Source organism: Oreochromis aureus, linkage group 23 (assembly GCF_013358895.1).
Source record: "Oreochromis aureus strain Israel breed Guangdong linkage group 23, ZZ_aureus, whole genome shotgun sequence".
In the NCBI taxonomy this organism is placed as follows: Eukaryota; Metazoa; Chordata; class Actinopteri; order Cichliformes; family Cichlidae; genus Oreochromis; species Oreochromis aureus.
In genome coordinates, this window is record NC_052963.1 from 45,349,956 (window position 1) to 45,365,980 (window position 16,025).

The window sequence follows — 16,025 nt, forward strand, 5'->3', positions numbered from 1 at the left end:
CAGTAAAAGATCACAATACCATTATATTGACCCATAAATGAATGTTCTCCACACAAGGCCATGTGCAGTGTGTTTACCATCCATGACAATAAATAAATGTAATAAATACTCCAAATGATCCGTGCTAGCTGAATGTTTAAGCCACAGTTCAGGTGGGAGGAGGATGGGCCCAGTTCAGGTAAAAGCACAGCACTACCGACAGCACCTGTGACCGGAGGGTCACAAAGGTCAGTGCTGTGTACACTGAGTATTTGTGTGTGGCTGTTTAGCATGACCTCAGTTCTCTGCAGACACAGTTCTTCCTTCATCAGAACGGTAGGTATGTGGATATCCAGCTCCTGATAGACGTCACACGAGTGTAAACTCCCGGGAAACCGACTCGGCCACATCCGTGTCCCCAGCTGGTTACTCCAGCAATAAACCACTGACCGGAGGGCTGACGGCACGTCAGCGGCCCTCCAGAGTCTCCCTGCAATATCAAAAAACAGATCAACAGTTTCATTTGGAATTTAAATAACTTTAATGCATTTATAAGAGCAGAATAGCCGACTGAAGATGAGTATGGGAGCGGGGGAGTAAAGAGAATGTCAGTCAGTCTGCAGCTGAGCCAGGTGCTCTGACCGAAACAGGAATGCATGAGGGTTTCGTTACATAAGAAGATTATGGAGAGGGTGCAAAGGGGTGGCCTGCCTTTGCTGTGAAAGAAAGCGTACATTTTCTATCAGATCAGCGTATGTTTGTGAGGTGGTCACATTTTCTAGATTTATTCTTTTTCTTTTTTCTCTTACATCTGATTCTTGTTTTTAAACCATAATTTATCGTCAGCCTGTTTCCAAAGGCGAAGCGGAGAACCCTTTAAAGGGTGAAGATCGAGGCTGACTTTGCTCCAGCCTGGTTAACCATTCACTGTAAAGACACCAGTAGCACAGTCATATTTCCTCCAGCCTCCGAGCACTACATGCAGTGCACCAGCCTGATGTTAACCAAGTCTCCAGGTTAGGAACTTTTTAACGATTGTAAAACAGGAAGTGTGAACATCTTACCAAGCAGGTGTCCCGACCTCCCGCCATGAATCCCGCACACATCATGCTTGAAGTCAGAACGCTACCGTATGATTGCTGACAGTCCGTCTGGTCAATGATGCTCACGGCAGCTTTCTGTAGCAGGTTGGTCAATGAACCTGTGGAAAGAGCATTATACACAGAACAGGTGTGATCGCAACAGTACCAGTTTTTTTGTTGCTATGGAGACTGACAAACATCCATATCCACATTGTCCTGTTTTAACAGCAGGACTTTCAGAGGTAGATAAGTCAGAGGCTAAGCATTCATATCACATTCAGTCGTGAGAGGCCGAACAGCCCACGCAGCTATTCCTGCTTTTCTTCTTACCTCTGAAGGCTGAGTTAAGTCAATAACGTGAAAATGATCTCGCCTCTCGTGCTCCCCTGCCTTTATTTCTTACTAAAGACATTTCATTTCTTTTCTGTGTGACCTCTAAATGCAGGACGTTTAGTTTTGTGGGTTCATCTCTCACCTCCCTCTCTCATGGATCCCCACCCTGTGATGTAGCACTCTGCGCTCTTTAAGAAGCGGTGTACTGGTGATGGAAGACAGACAGACTGGATGGTGTAAGACATCGGGGCTGGGACGGCCAGCTCCAGCAAAGCCACATCATGGTCCATGTTGGTGCCATTAAAGGCCGGGTGGATGATTACCCTATGGATGGGAACGACCAGGGCTCCTACCCCAGATCGCAGCACAGATCCCAGGCTCACGGCCCAGTTATTGGGAGTAGAGTCACTATAGATGTAACTTATTAATATTAGAATCATTCCTGAGCTTTCAGTGAAACGAGTTTTGATATAAATGTATGAAATACCTTTTGAAGCAGTGCGCTGCAGTCAGTAACCACCTATTGTGAATGAGGGTGGCACCGCATCTGTGAAGCCTCTGGTACTGAAGACTCCCGATCCAAGGCCACTCTCCCCTCCGAGCCGTGACTCCGCCCACGATCCTATGGGAGCCCAGTGCAGGGCGCACGCCGCAGTCTTTAAAAAAAAAAAAAACGCAGTTAAGAAGAATGACCCTTAAATTCCTCCTCATACACCGTCCTTCGTGCATTTTAAGTTTACCACAGTTTCTTTCATCGGCCCCGTTGGGACAGTCTGCGACTCTGTCACACTCCGGGTTGACCTTGCTGATGCAGGAAGTGGAGCTGCACTTGAAGTTTCCACTGCAATTCAAGGCTGGAAAAACACGGAGAGATTAAATAAATGAATCTCAGTAACTGATAAAGCTCTTAAGATTAAGGAGCTTTCAGGCTGACATTACCAGACAGCGGCAGCGCTGCTGCAGACGACACGTTATCAGCTGAGGTCCTGGGTGCTGGTGGGGTATTAAACTCTGTCACAGTGGGAACATAATCATGAACCGAGGTGGGATCGGCCCGGCTTAGAATCCAGTTACGGAGCCTGGTAACACGGGAATAAACCCCAGGTCTGTTGACCTGAGCGCAGCCCACACCCCAGCTCACTATCCCAGCCAGGAAGAATCTTCCCGGGGCCCCCTCGCACACCAGAGGTCCTCCAGAGTCCCCCTGCACAGGACACACATGATACTCTGAAAAGTGTCATCTTTGGTAACTTTCAACTATTCAGCATCAGGTAATCTGCTCTGGCTGGTCAGGATGTTAGCATCATTAGGCTAATCACCACGATTTTAAGCATCAGCTCTGAACCTTGAAACTCACTGAGCTACTGCGAGACATGTCTAAGAGCATTTTGTCTTTCTTAGGGAGACAACACGACCAAGAAGGGGAACGATATCAGCTGTCTTAATTCACAGTTATTGCTTTAAATGTTGAAACAATTATGTAATAAGTGCATTTTACACATTCTTACAAGTTCATATTTTTGTCTAAAAAAAAGAACATTTTACATACAGAGAAATTAATTTTTCCAAAACATGTTACAAAATTTATGCAACATAAGATATTTTGAAGTGGATTTCTCTAAGACTGAGCCTCGTGTTCTCACTGTATAATTAACACCACACGGTTATGCTGAGATGAACAGATGGCTTATAGGTCTCAGTTTTTAAGGTGAGAACGGTGTGAATATTTTTAGCGATCCTCAGACCTTCAGATCGTCAGTGTACGTATCGAGACGCCCCCTTTCTCATCCTGTTACAGCCACCGCATATGAACCGTTTCCACCACTGACCTGACACGAGTCCACCTTGCCCTGCAGGAATCCAGCACACATCATGTTTGGAGTGATCGCTCCTCTGTACACAGATGACTTATTGCACACCTTGGAGTCAATGACTTTCACCACAGCTTTCTGCAGCGTGGAAGGCAGCGTGACTGCAGAAGAACGCACGACACACTGATTACTCCCACTTGTCATATTTCACCTTAAATGACAAGACGACAGCTTTCAAGAACAAGTTTTTAGGATTTTCTTGTCAAAAATGCAAGAAAATCCTAAAAATGCAAAATGTCAAAAATGTCAAAAATGCAACTTCAGGTGTGTGAAATAATCACCCATCGACCTGTTTGACAGTCCTTCTTGCTTCTTAAAGTATATCAGGAAGTTTTGACTCTAAATGACTCGTCTGTTGTGTTTTGTGTGCACTCCTGCGGACTCACAGCTAAACTGGTGCACGGCACCCCATCCGGACACAATGCAGCTCTGACCAGGTGCAAAAACATGAGATGGGGAGGGAATGCAGACAGGCTGCACGGAAGAGCTGAACGTGAGCGGCGTCTCCAGCTCCAGCACAGTTACATCATTGTCCGTGGTCATGGGGTTGTAGTCTGGAGACACAGTTATGGACTTGATGTTAATCGTTCTGGACTCTGGCTCCTCACCGCTCACCAGCGTCGCCCCAACCAGGGCTGTCCATTCTTTGGGGTTATTGACCCTAAAACCAGAAGAGGGCAATCATAAATTATGGTGTATATTCATGAAATGGGATTGTTGTTTCTTAAGGACTTCTCTAGCATCAAAAGCCAGAACAGAATATTTGATCAAAAACAGAAACTGAAAATCATTTTCAGGCTCATGTGCAGTCATGTGTCCTAATACTGATTTATTGCACGACAGCACATGAGAACATGTGTTTTATGTAACTGATTGCAAAGTGGTGAAAGAAGCATCATAGCCCTGTTTAAGTAATAGTGGGAAAACCTTAGGATCAAAACATTCCTAGAGTTAAAGCACCCAGAATCATATACATCATAATTAATGATGAAGTAATATGTAAATTAATTTAATGGTGCTCTGGTAGAGAACTTTAATTACTTGTGTACTGCTGGGTATCTTTATCAGTCTAGCCCCGCCTTACCTCTCTGAGCTTCTTCATCCCCACACACCCTGTCGGTCTCTCAGGTCAGCTGACCAGCTGCTCCTGGAAGTACCGAGATCCAGGAGGAGCTCAGAGGGGGCGGGGCCTTTTCTATCTTTGCTCCTAAATGATGGAATAACCTGCCCTTGTATGTTAGAGGCCCCTTTACTGTCCACCTTTAAAACACATCCTAAAACCCATTTTTATTCTTTGGTGTTTGACCTCAGTGAGACTTAGTTATTTATTTAATTATTTTATTTTCGCTTTTATTTATATCTTATCTAATTTTATTATTTAGTTCAAATGTACAGCACTTTGTGTCAGCTGTGGTTGTTTTATAAATAAAGGTGATGATGATGATGATCTGCCAACAAGGCAAAAATACTAGTAAACGTATGTTTGAAAAACAATTTATAGTTAAAGCTTTAAAATGAACAGCATGGACAATCAAGTACAGTATTTACCTCCAAAATAGTGTGGAAGAAGCCAAACATACAAATACTACAGTACTGTATACAGTAAGTACATCAGTGCTGTGCTTCTGTAAAGCACCTGTAAACTGCAAGTTACATTCACCTCTCCATACTCTGATCCAACGGTATTGAGCATTTGAAGGCTGAAAGCTTAATGACTGTACTGATTACCAAGCAAAAATACAATTTCAAACTATTGTTTTTAAATGGATTTAAATGAGAGCTACCTCTCAAAGCAGTGTGCTGCACTGACGAGCCAGCGTTCATTGATGATGGTGGCTCCGCAGATGTGCTGCCCATGGAACCTCAGGCTGACCTGCCACGGCAGCTCCCCTTGCCGTGCGTCCTCACCGCCCACCACCCGACTCCCCATGGCAGGACGCGTACCACAGGCTGTGGGTTGGGTGAAGAAAAACTAGTGTAAGTGATTAAAAGCAGATATGTCGCAGTATAATCTGCTCAGGTCTGTGGTAACGATGTACACTCATTAATAACAGAGGGAATAACGGAGCTGCTGTGGTTAGCTATGTCTTCTGTAGTTTGAGGAGGAATTCACCACAGCGAGCTTCATCAGATCCATCTGCGCAGTCTGGGACGAAGTCACACTCTGGGTTTACTTTAGTGACACATTCTCCGTTGTCACAGGTGAAAGTGTTGTCAGGACAGCTGGCTGGAGAGCCAAAAAAAACTTTCAATATGCATAAAATAAATGAATAAATAACAACAACAGTGGATAGTAGAGTTTTTGCAAAACTGGTGACTTATCAAAGTTACAATTCTTACTTCTATAGATAAATTACTACATTGAAAACCTGCTGGATGAGCTGGAAAATGGACTGTTTCAGAACACAAAGGCCGATTTTTGGCTCCTGAAAAGCTGAGACTTTGTTGTACACGATGCACGATTTAACAGGATAATTAATTAAATGGATGTTTGGGAGGAGGACGGATGTCTGTGCGGCAAATCCTTTCATTCCAGATGGAAGTGCCATCATTAGGTGAACATCTGAGTTTAGCTTGGCTAATAATAAAAGAAATGAAAAGACTTTGAGGTGATGGAAGTCAGATATAGAGTTTGATGTACCTTTTTCTTGTACAAATAAAGATGTAAATGATAAACTTTCCACTGCTATAAATTTAAAAGTGTTCAAATACATTTTTACTGTTTCATTTACAGTAACTTTACTTTCCTATAAGTACTTTTACAGTAATTTATTGGCATCCAGCTGGTGGTACATTACTGATGTAAGTAAGCACAAATGTAACTTTGGTTTTGTGCCTGTGTGTAACTTACCTATCATACTGTCTCCAATAGCATAAAATGACTTTCCACTGGCTCCTACAAAGAAGGAGGAATGTTAGCTCCACGAGGCCTGGAAGCTCTCAGCTGATGTACTAAACCTTTGTCACTCCTAACAAACGTAAAGACTCTGGTGACAGCTTAACTACCCAGCAGGATGATAGTGTCGATCCGTCCAAACTCAGGCACCTCCAGCGGTTTCCCGTGCATCAGTGAGCTGAGCCCTGCACTCAGCAAGTCCTGAACAAAGTTTTCCGAATACTGCTGGATCTTGGACACCCTGAAGACCAGTCGGAGCGTCGCCATCACATCTCCATTAATGTTACTAGGAAGGAGAGAAAAAAAAACTGGCAATGTTCCATCTTACATCCTGTTTTTGTCTTGAATAAATGACTCAGTGCTTACCCATAGGCAACAACGCTGCAATCAACAAAGTGATGTGTTATGGATGAGGCGGTGAAGACATTTTTAATCTGAAGGTGAGAATTAGTAACAGTTGAACACCTTTTAAATAAAGACCTGCGCTCTCATTGTGTTGTGAACCAGCACTAACCCTGGACTTTAAAACTGAGGACAGTACTATGGAGAAACCAGAGCTCTTATCCTGCAGTGCAGCATCGTACTTCAGACCTCTGAGCTCCACCGTCTCCACGAAATGATGCTGCTCCTGCACAAGGTACGCTGGGGGTAAAGCAGGACAAAGTTATCAGTAAGTGATCGCATCTGCAGTGAAATCTGTAAACGGTTCATGCTGGATCAGTTTAAAAACGTCTGATACCACGAAATGTCACAAAACATTACACCCAACATTCGTGTGCAGGCTCACCTATAACCAGGCCCACAAAGATGCCAATAATAAGGAAGAAGAGGAGGAAGAGTATGAGACCGCTCCTGTAGCAGACAGAGCTGGAGGGAGCGGGAGGCGAAGATGACCACGGCCCTCGGCCTTCATCCTTCTGCGCTTCCATGTTGGATTCACAGCACCGCCTCACAACTCACCGTCGACTGTCTCCAGCACCATAATGCCTCACAGACAAAACGATTCAAGCCTGAGTGAAAGAAATGTGCTGCGTGTCACTGGATTTAGTGTGACATGAGACTGGGAACATGACTTTAATCAACAACAGACACTTTTATGATTAGGCTAATATTCCTGAACATAGAGACTAAATAACAGTGCTGGCAGAGACAGGAATGAAGTTTATCTGACATATATATCGACCTCAGACCCAGCTTATTCATTTATGTTCCCTGTAATGAACTTTTGTTTGGGCTACTAAGTCCTGGTGTGCTTAATAGAAGACATCCTGGCCTTTCCACTGATGTCTCATGTGTTTGTGCGGCCTCTTTTAGCTTCAAAGAGTAAAAGACACACACACACACACACAGAGTTAAATGTAAAGATACGTTTAGCTCTCAAAAACTGTTTGTCAGTAAAGAAATAATGATCATAACTACTCAAACTATTCAAAAGTACAAAAAAAGGTACCGCCCGGCGGCGCAGACTGAGGAGTGCGTAAAATAAACCAAGGGGGCCATGTTGCTTGGCAATCACAAATCCGATGTGGGGAAAGGTCACAGTAAAGACAAGAAAACGTCCGTAAATCTTTGCAGATAAACTCCACACAGCGTCTCAGGTACGTCTCACACCGCGGAGCGTTAAACAATGCAGGCTTTATGTTCTGAGGTAGACTCACTCACCTCTTCATCTGTTGCTCTCAGCACTGACATTTACAACATCCCGAAGTTCCAGCAAGAACAGACACGGAGACTGAAGACCGGGCGAGGAGACCAAGAGGTCCGCTATTTGTTCCTTTAGCCAGGAGGCGTGCCTTTTTCCCGTCCCGCAGGTAACTCACCTTTTTCTGTTTGCCTTTAAAAGTCGGTAAGTCTTCACAAATCTCCGGCCGACCCTCCTTCCATCCTTGTTGATCCCTTTGGTTACACCCCGGTGTGCACAGGTGTTTCTGCCGTTACCTCACAGCGTCCACAGTCTCCAGGTAAATAACAAACACGCATCCTTCAGTACAACAAGTTGGAACAAAGCAGTGATGAAAATGGCTCGAAACGCTCCAGAGCGGCTGAGGTGCTGCTTGTCAGTGCTCCACTGACACAGTGACTGAGCAACAGGAGGAGGAGGAGGGGCCAAGCCTCCTTTAATTCGGCCTTTTTGTTCCTGGCTGCAAGTTCTGCACTCACAACAAGCTGGCAAACCATTAAGGCCCACAGCGTCTCCAGTCTGTCACTTTACTGACTTCTTGCATGGAAGTTAATGGCGTCACAAGTTTAAAGTGTATTTAAGGCTTTATTCATAGTTTCCATAACTGTAAACACAGTTTAACTACTGTGTAATTATTTGAACAGTAACAGTTGTCCCTAATTTCAAAGCACATGGATCTACTTTTAACAAAAAAAAATAGACACGTACTGCTGTAAACAAAGAAATGCTCCGTGTAAAGCTCGAGGTGCAAACTGGGATTATCCCCCCGCCCTGCGAAAGCACTACCCAAACTATTCAAAGCCACAACAGCCTCTTTGTTGCTGCGTTTACAGGCTCGAATGGTTTATCTTCTCACACTCAACAGACACTCCCAGTATTTCAAAACTTTAAGATCACGAACGACATCATCACACGGATCACTGAACATAACCAGGTGACTTCTGTCAGGTGTTTAAGTACAACGACCACTCTCTGTGAAGTCAGGGGGATGAGGAGCATATCAACAGAAATCAGCTCTGGCCTTGTTTGTTGTATTTTTCTGATTTCATGGTGCTCCAGATGTTTGCAGCTGGTGAAACTGGACTGCACATTGATCAGCACACTGTCTACTATGATGCTGCTGTAATAGATTCATGTGTTTCAGCATCGTATTGCTGAAATATGCAAGGCCTTCCCTGAAAAAAGACACCAGTGGATGGGAGCACGTGTTGGTCTAAAACCTGTAAGTACCTTTCAGCATAGATAGTCCACGTCCACAGACACTGACACCCCCCTGTAACATCAGAGATGGAGCCTTTGGAGCTTGGTGCCCACAACAAGCCCTCTCGTCTTTAGTCCAAGTTTTCAAATAAGAATTTTAAATTCAAATTCCATCACACTGAGTTTTCCGCCAGAGAAGGCCGGGATGTTTCTGGATCGTGTGGCTTTCTCTTCGGATGATTTCTTCTTCTCTTCAATGTGCATTTGTGGATGACGCAGTGTTTTTGAACCCGTGCAGTGATTTGCACAACAGGCACATGTCTGTTTTTAATAAAGTTTTTAATTTTTGGCATTCCCCAGATTCGTGGCCTCTTTTGATGACATATTGAGTCTTTAAGTTTTAAAATTTTCAACAGTTGTTTCTTACAACTACATACACACACAACTTCTGTTTCGTAGCTGCCATATCAACTTTTCTGAAACATGTTGCTGCCATCACATCTTAAAATGGCACATTTTCTTAGAAAACATCACGTTTAAATTATTTATTATGAATAAAATACAGATTTATGAAATTTGCAAATCATTGTATTGTTTTTGTGCACATTTTAAAGAACATGCCAACTGTTTTGGAATTGGCGTTGCATTATTAAGCGTTTGACGTATTTTTTTGCCGGCTAAGCTGGACAGCAAGCAGTGATGCTCAGCTGTAGAGCAGTGGGTCCAAAAGTGTGGAGCGAGCCACAGAAGCTGGAGTCTGGATAAAGGGAGAAAAATAAAGCAGGAACTCATTTCAATAAAGCCGTTTTTAGGAAGGATAAATACGAGACTGCTGATGCAGTCACACCTGTGTCTGTATCTCTGAGTCTTTGCTTGGTTTCACTGAATGATTAAAAACTAAAAGTTTGGGGTGTGACTTAGTTTTTCCTGACATGTGGAATGGCAGAGAACCCGCGCCGTAGAGGAACACGTGAAACTCAGTGTATGAGATAAAAATGGAGCCATATCTAACTCGCAGCAGCAGCTGAGTCATGCTGACGATTTTCAGGAATCTCTAAATCACATTTAAAGTGGTCGATTTCACAACTGTAATTCTGAATGTAAAGCTGTGCAGCCAGGAGAGTAGAGCAAAACTTCCAAAAGTCGGCATAATTACATTTTCACTTTATTTTCTTATCAAAACAACAAAGAATAGTAAAAAGTTCACTTATTCTGGATAAAAAGAAAATGGTACTGTTTACACATCCCACATTTATGGGCTCTTTACAACACAAATCTTTACAAATTTGCACATCAGACTGAAATAAAAGTGAAGTGCATTCAAACGTTTTTTTGCTGCTTAACTAAATCGGCTTGGCTCCATTAATGATTACCGTTATTGTTAAAACGAAATAAAAACTAAGGGAAAGAAACAACTAAATATTCAAGCGTGTACATGTACGTGTAAGTGAGCAGGGGAGAGCTTGTGTGTTAGCCGTCCTGCTGCTGTATGAACGGGTTTGGTATGGCTTCCATGCCATCCTGAGGACAGATCAGCACTACGGAGGTTCCTCTGCAGACCACCAGCCCCAGCTGCCTGGTGTCTTCTGTCAGCTTCAGCTGGTCATCTGGATCTAAACATAAGAGTTGCAGGAGCACACAAGTAAGCGTCACATTATCTACAACAGCAGCCGATGCTGCACGATCAGTTTAAATATATGGCCTGTATTTATAAATGGCCTGTATTTGTATAGCACTTTATTAGTCCCTAAGGATCCCAAAGCGCTTTACACATCCAGTCATCCACCCATTCACACACTGGTGATGGCAGCTACGTTGTAGCCACAGCCACCCTGGGGCGCACTGACAGAGGCGAGGCTGCCGGACACTGGCGCCACCGGGCCCTCTGACCACCACCACCATCAGTTTTTTCAACCCTAACTTCACTGTGGTGTCAAAACCACCAACTAAACTTTAATTTAACTCAGCTGGGCTCACACTTGCACCCACACGCTGACATGACTTTAGCACAGAAACTCCTCAGTGTGACTGAAGGCTGCAGCAGTCATAGCTCAGCCGACCACCAGCCTCAGTGTGAGCAAAGCTTGGTTAAACACACAGCTCGACTCAATATATTAAATAAAATTTCCCAACTATGGGACCATCTAAATTCTTTCATCATATATTCATCATCACCAGCAGTGTTACTTTACAAGTCTGGGTCCTCCTTGAGTAGATGTGATCACAGCACCACTCAGGTTAGTCTGGGCTCTGCCTCAGTGTTGCAAATGATTCATTTGTGTTCAGGTTAAAGGAAACGCAAAACACTTTTCAGTGCTGGCGCAGTCTTGTGTCATTCTTTGTCCCTGTAAATCCATTTTCCCCTTCCATGGTCTTGACATTAAAGCGCACACTTACCGCGCATGTATTCAATAGTGCCGTCCAGCACCAGGTTCAGCAGAGGGTCAAATCCTTTAAGGACACCGCTGGCTGAGGAGGAAACAAATACATGGTGTAAAGTCTCCATTAGCTGCTTACCTGTTAGCTTGTTATCATAACTAATCCACCTACCTTCTCGTCCTCCTTGAAACTTTACACGAATCGGCTTATCGATGTATTTGGACAAGTCGAAGATGCTCTCCTTTTTCTTTTTGTCTTTATCCTGCGCAGAGAAAACAAAACACGCCGTTTGTGAGTCGCGTGTGTGCTAACCGCGCACACAAACACCAGCTGAGCATGAGCCCAGTTAGCTAGGCTAGCCGTGTTAGCTAACGTGATACAACAAAAACACCTTATATTACTTATAATGTGCTGATTTACATCTGTGGTTACGGCTGAAACACACACTCACGGGCTAACAGCATATCTGACAACGTCAAAGGGTGCAAAGGTAGAAAAGTATTTGAATGCACGAACTCACCGCCATGTTAGCTGCGTGACACGGAAGTGAAATTTCGACCTCAAGAATGTTCCACCAATCAAAACACCGAGCGCTTTTACTTGACGTCACTGCTTTTTAAAAATAGTTTTATTGACTCTTCATGATTTAATTTAATATGGATGGTATCGTGAGTTAGTTTTTATATTATAACTCACAGTTTTATAATCAGCATCTGCTTTTGGATCTGACCTCCTTTTCCTTTGCCAGACGTGGGTCGAGAAGGGGAAAGTCTATTAATACCACCAGCTGGTGTGTTGGAGAGCAGAGGGACGGGGAGCCGTGTAGAAGACAGGAGGAGGGGTGACTGTTTGTTGTGACATGGCTGACAGAGGTGACCATGAGCTGAAACTGCAGAGCTTTGAACTGACGCTTGTATCAGAAGAAGAGGATGAGTCTGCTTCACATGTGAAGGACTCTGAGGCTGATATAACACCTGATGCTAGTCTACAAGTAGAAGGAGAGATTTTTTATGTCAACCGCCAACATCTGGCCCTGCAGAGCCCTTACTTCAGGGCTCTGTTCTTTGGCTGTGGGTTGGAGAGCAGCAAAAGGCAGGTAGAGATTAAAGGTGTGAGTCTGCAGCATTTCAGGACCTTGATGGAATATACCACAACATGCAGCCTGTCTTTGGACAGAGAAAATGTTACGGGCATCCTCGAGACGTCCGACTTTTTACAGCTGGAGCGAGCCAGGCTGCTGTGCTGTAAGTTCCTGGAGCGTGAGCTGCACCTCAGCAACTGTTTGGGGATGATGGCCTACGCCTGGCAGCTGGGTTGCACTCAGCTTCATGCCGCAGCACGACAGGTGGTGCTCACTCACTTCTCTGCTATTTCAGCTGAAGAGGATTTTCTGTCACTCTCAAAAGAGTCCGTAGCAGATCTACTTGCCAGCGATGACCTAACCATCCATAAAGACGATCTGGCTCTGGAGGCAATACTGCGCTGGGTGTCATTTGACCCTAAACGAGAAGAATATTTCCTGGAGCTCATTGAGCTGGTGAGGCCCGAGTCTCTGTCCTTGCCTTTTATCACTGAACTCTTGACCAGAATGAAAAGCTCTGACCCCAGAGCCAGGCTCATCCTAAAGCTCAATGAACATTTCCCAGCATCTTGGTCAGTGGGCCGGTCAATGAGGAGGACCAGGGCCAGAGAGACCCTGTTCGTGCTGGGCGGGCCTCATGATCAGGAAGAACAGGCGCTGTACCAGTATCACCCGATGAATGGTAGATGGCAGAGCTGCGCGCCTCTGCAGAGGAAGAACCTCACACAGTACTCCGTGGCTGCAGTGGGTAATGGATGCATAATGAAGATAATATGATAATGAAACTGGCAAAAGTTAGATTGTGCTTATTTTTCATGTGCAGTATTTTTAATATTCTTAAGTTAGTTTTTATTATCTTACATGAATATTGGACATTACATTTTCACAGATTTTTGTAAATTTCCTTTTTATTTAGGAGACAGTGTGGTCGTGACAGGTGGCTACTTCCGGGATGTTCTGTGGTTCAGTGTGGATTGGGTCCGGATCTACGAATGTGGGAACCAGCGCTGGGTGGACGGGCCAGCCCTGCAGAAGTCCAGACACAGCCACTGCTCCATAGGGCTCGAGTCAGTCCTGTACGTCCTGGGGGGAAGTATGGACGAAGGTCTTGTGGATGATGTAGAAAGGCTGGTCCTTGGGTCAGAGGAGGGTTGGGAGGCAGTGAGCCCCATGGTCAGGGCCGTAGAGAGGGCAGCCACTGCTGCTCTGGGGTCGTGTATCTACGTGGCGTGCGGCCTGGATGAAAACGGCGAGGTTTATGGTGGAATTCAGAGGTATGTGGTGAAGCAGGATCAGTGGGATGTGGTCTCCTACTCTCCATTTCCACGGTGAGTATCTTTCTGATACTGCCAGGTTTACATTCTTATGAAGTTTGAAATGTCAAAATAAAGGATACAGGATGATTAGCTGACAATTAAACAGAAAGATTCATATTTTTTTAATTCTTCTTTAGATATGACCTGGTTGCCACGGAGCTCAACAGTGCCCTCTACCTGTTCGGGGGCCAAGCCCTTCGTTTTGACATGGAGACAGATGAGTGGATGGTGCTGGAGGAGGAATGTCTGAACAAGAAGTTCTTCTGTGGCTGCTCCTCAGTCACTGGGCAGATATACCTGGTCAGCGAGAGAAAGAGTAACAAAGCATTCCCAAACATGGTGCTGCTGGACCCTTACATAGACACCTGCATTGAGGTCGATGATGCCATACCCTGTCCCGTGCCCCTCAGAGGGTGTGTCACCGTAAGAATGCTCCCATGATGCTCTATGATGAATGTGGAATATTGTGCAAATCTCTCGAGCCATCCCTCTTTCTTTATATTTGGTCAGGAAAATGGGAAATGGGTGCAGCAACTTATGTGCAAACATGAAGGGAAAGTCAATATGTGGTCTGACCACCTTTAAAAAGCACAGGCTGAACTCTCAGGCAAGCTTTAAGTAGTCTTCAGGTATAGTTCTCCAGGCTTCTTGAAGGACATGCAAAGCTCTTCTTTTATTCCATTCTCTACTAAGATGATCCCAGAGATCAATAACGCTGAGTTCCAGGCTCTGTGGAGGCCAGTCCATGACTGATAGTGTTCCAGTGTGTTTTGTTCTATCAGGTATGCTTTTACTGCATGGTTGTAAAGTGTGGTGAGAGCAGGAAGCAGGCGGAAGAGTCTGAGCAGGTGGAGGTGTAAAAGTCAGTAGAAGCAGAATACACATGTGTGAATGAGAGGGAGACATGCAAAGAGCAGTGATAGTGAAGGTAGATCAGTTTAATATCAACCATCCAAGAAAAAGGAGAGTCCAGAAGAGAGTGCAGTCAGGGTGGAGTGGGTGGAGACGAGTGTCAGGAGTGATTTTAGACAGAAGGATAGAAGCAAGAAGCTACAAGACCTGCTGTGATGTATAGGTTGGAGAGACTAGCCCTGACAAAAAACTAGAAGCACGTCTGGAGGTGGCAGAGTTAAGATTTTCATTTGGAGCGACGAGGACTGATGGAGCTAGAAGTACAGTTGGAGCTGCCAAGCAGGAGGCAAAGAGGACGACCTCAGAAAAGATTCATGCAGGTAGTGAGGTAGGACACCCCAACACCACTGGCTGAGACTCAAACCGTGACAGAGCCTCCACTGTGTTTTACAGATGGCTGTAGACACTCTGCTGTACCTCTCTCCTGACCTCTCCTGACCTCTCCTGTACACACTGGCCATGATTTGAACCAAACATTTCAAATGTAGATTCACTCCACAAGACTCGTTGCCACTAAGTTTAAGTCCAATTTGTGTGTAATTTGGCAAAGCTCAGCCTTTTCTCCCTGTTTCCTTTCCCTAAGAATGGCTTGTTGACAGCCACCCTTCCACTGAGAACATTTCTGATGAGGCTTCAGCGAACAGCAGATGGATCAGCTGACGGGCCAGATGCATCTCTCAGGTCCTGTGTCAGGGCTTTGCTTGTGTGTTTTTTTTTCATTTAACTCTTTAGGACAGGACTTTCAGAGACTGTTCATGTGCTGTAGACAGGCCCGCCACCTCTTTAATCCTCCACTTGTCCAATTTGTTCAGATGTTTAAGGACACACTGCACAACATAAAAGTGAATGAAAAAGCAGCCAACCTCCAACCTTCATGAAGCCTGGAGCAATATTGCTCAAGAGCACTTTAAAAACATACCGAGACAGTCTGTCACCTCGATAGCAAAACATAAAGAAGCTTTTGCACAGTACTGTGTATGGTTACCTGTGTGTGTGCGTGTGTGCGTGTGTGTGTGTGTGTGTTCATTTGTATGAACAAAATGTAAGTGTTTCATAAAAGTTTGACTCAATTTGTACAAGTTTTATTCAGAAGTCATTTATTTAAACTTTTCAAGTTGTCACAAATCAACACTCATAATAAAACAGTCTTCTTAAAAACAACCTCCCGGTGGGTCTCAGTCTCATTCACTGCATCGACCCTTTTAGCGCTCCAGCGTTTCACTTTAAACCCCCTGTTGTGCGGTGGGCCTCAGTGACATCACATCCCTGCACAGACACGCCCCGTTTCTAGCCCT

The 16,025-nt window shown here is 44.6% G+C and overlaps 3 protein-coding genes across 7 annotated transcripts; 1 reads left to right on the plus strand and 2 right to left on the minus strand.

The window, feature by feature from the left end:
* Positions 1-25: 25 nt before the first annotated feature.
* tmprss9 (transmembrane serine protease 9) lies at positions 26-8,099 on the minus strand. Of its 5 annotated transcripts, XR_005610285.1 has the most exons (17): positions 7,982-8,099; positions 6,949-7,171; positions 6,676-6,803; positions 6,528-6,595; positions 6,272-6,447; positions 6,117-6,161; positions 5,379-5,492; positions 5,050-5,215; positions 3,652-3,926; positions 3,224-3,366; positions 2,334-2,598; positions 2,135-2,248; positions 1,882-2,050; positions 1,537-1,802; positions 1,044-1,180; positions 789-906; positions 556-695 (listed from the first exon to the last, which is right to left on the minus strand). XR_005610285.1 is itself a non-coding variant. In XM_031745615.2 (16 exons), exons 2-16 carry the CDS (start codon positions 7,088-7,090, stop codon positions 308-310), a joined length of 2,370 nt encoding a protein of 789 aa, XP_031601475.1. In that variant the 5' UTR covers positions 7,091-7,171; positions 7,982-8,099; the 3' UTR covers positions 26-307. The 5 variants fall into 5 exon arrangements, 3 of the variants coding, with proteins under 3 accessions (XP_031601475.1, XP_039462907.1, XP_039462908.1); XM_031745615.2 differs by lacking the exons at positions 556-695; positions 789-906 and adding an exon at positions 26-469; XM_039606973.1 differs by lacking the exons at positions 556-695; positions 789-906; positions 7,982-8,099 and adding exons at positions 26-469; positions 7,824-7,947.
* A 1,473-nt stretch (positions 8,100-9,572) lies between these two features.
* lsm7 (LSM7 homolog, U6 small nuclear RNA and mRNA degradation associated) lies at positions 9,573-12,021 on the minus strand. Its single transcript, XM_031745150.2, has 4 exons — positions 11,942-12,021; positions 11,593-11,683; positions 11,440-11,511; positions 9,573-10,655 (listed from the first exon to the last, which is right to left on the minus strand). The coding sequence occupies exons 1-4, from the start codon at positions 11,945-11,947 to the stop codon at positions 10,513-10,515; spliced, it is 312 nt and encodes a 103-aa protein (XP_031601010.1). The 5' UTR covers positions 11,948-12,021; the 3' UTR covers positions 9,573-10,512.
* A 140-nt stretch (positions 12,022-12,161) lies between these two features.
* On the plus strand, positions 12,162-15,891 carry LOC116325027 (kelch-like protein 23). Its single transcript, XM_031745832.2, has 3 exons — positions 12,162-13,250; positions 13,419-13,830; positions 13,956-15,891. Exons 1-3 carry the CDS (start codon positions 12,281-12,283, stop codon positions 14,257-14,259), a joined length of 1,686 nt encoding a protein of 561 aa, XP_031601692.1. The 5' UTR covers positions 12,162-12,280; the 3' UTR covers positions 14,260-15,891.
* The last annotated feature ends 134 nt before the right edge of the window (positions 15,892-16,025 follow it).

Bases quoted from the DNA above. Each gene is read 5' to 3' on its own strand.
- tmprss9 (XM_031745615.2), bottom strand. From the start codon at position 7,090: ATGGAAGCGCAGAAGGATGAAGGCCGAGGGCCGTGGTCATCTTCGCCT. The intron at 6,448-6,527 runs GTAAGCACTGAG...TCTCCTTCCTAG, and splicing joins TGCAGCGTTGTTGCCTATGG to TAACATTAATGGAGATGTGA. The intron at 5,216-5,378 runs GTGAATTCCTCC...CCCAACCCACAG, and splicing joins ATCTGATGAAGCTCGCTGTG to CCTGTGGTACGCGTCCTGCC.
- lsm7 (XM_031745150.2), bottom strand. The intron at 11,512-11,592 runs GTAGGTGGATTA...TTTCCTCCTCAG, and splicing joins GTTTCAAGGAGGACGAGAAG to CCAGCGGTGTCCTTAAAGGA. The intron at 10,656-11,439 runs GTAAGTGTGCGC...TCTTATGTTTAG, and splicing joins CACTATTGAATACATGCGCG to ATCCAGATGACCAGCTGAAG.
- LOC116325027 (XM_031745832.2), top strand. From the start codon at position 12,281: ATGGCTGACAGAGGTGACCATGAGCTGAAACTGCAGAGCTTTGAACTG. The intron at 13,251-13,418 runs GTAATGGATGCA...CTTTTTATTTAG, and splicing joins GTACTCCGTGGCTGCAGTGG to GAGACAGTGTGGTCGTGACA. The intron at 13,831-13,955 runs GTGAGTATCTTT...ATTCTTCTTTAG, and splicing joins TCCTACTCTCCATTTCCACG to ATATGACCTGGTTGCCACGG.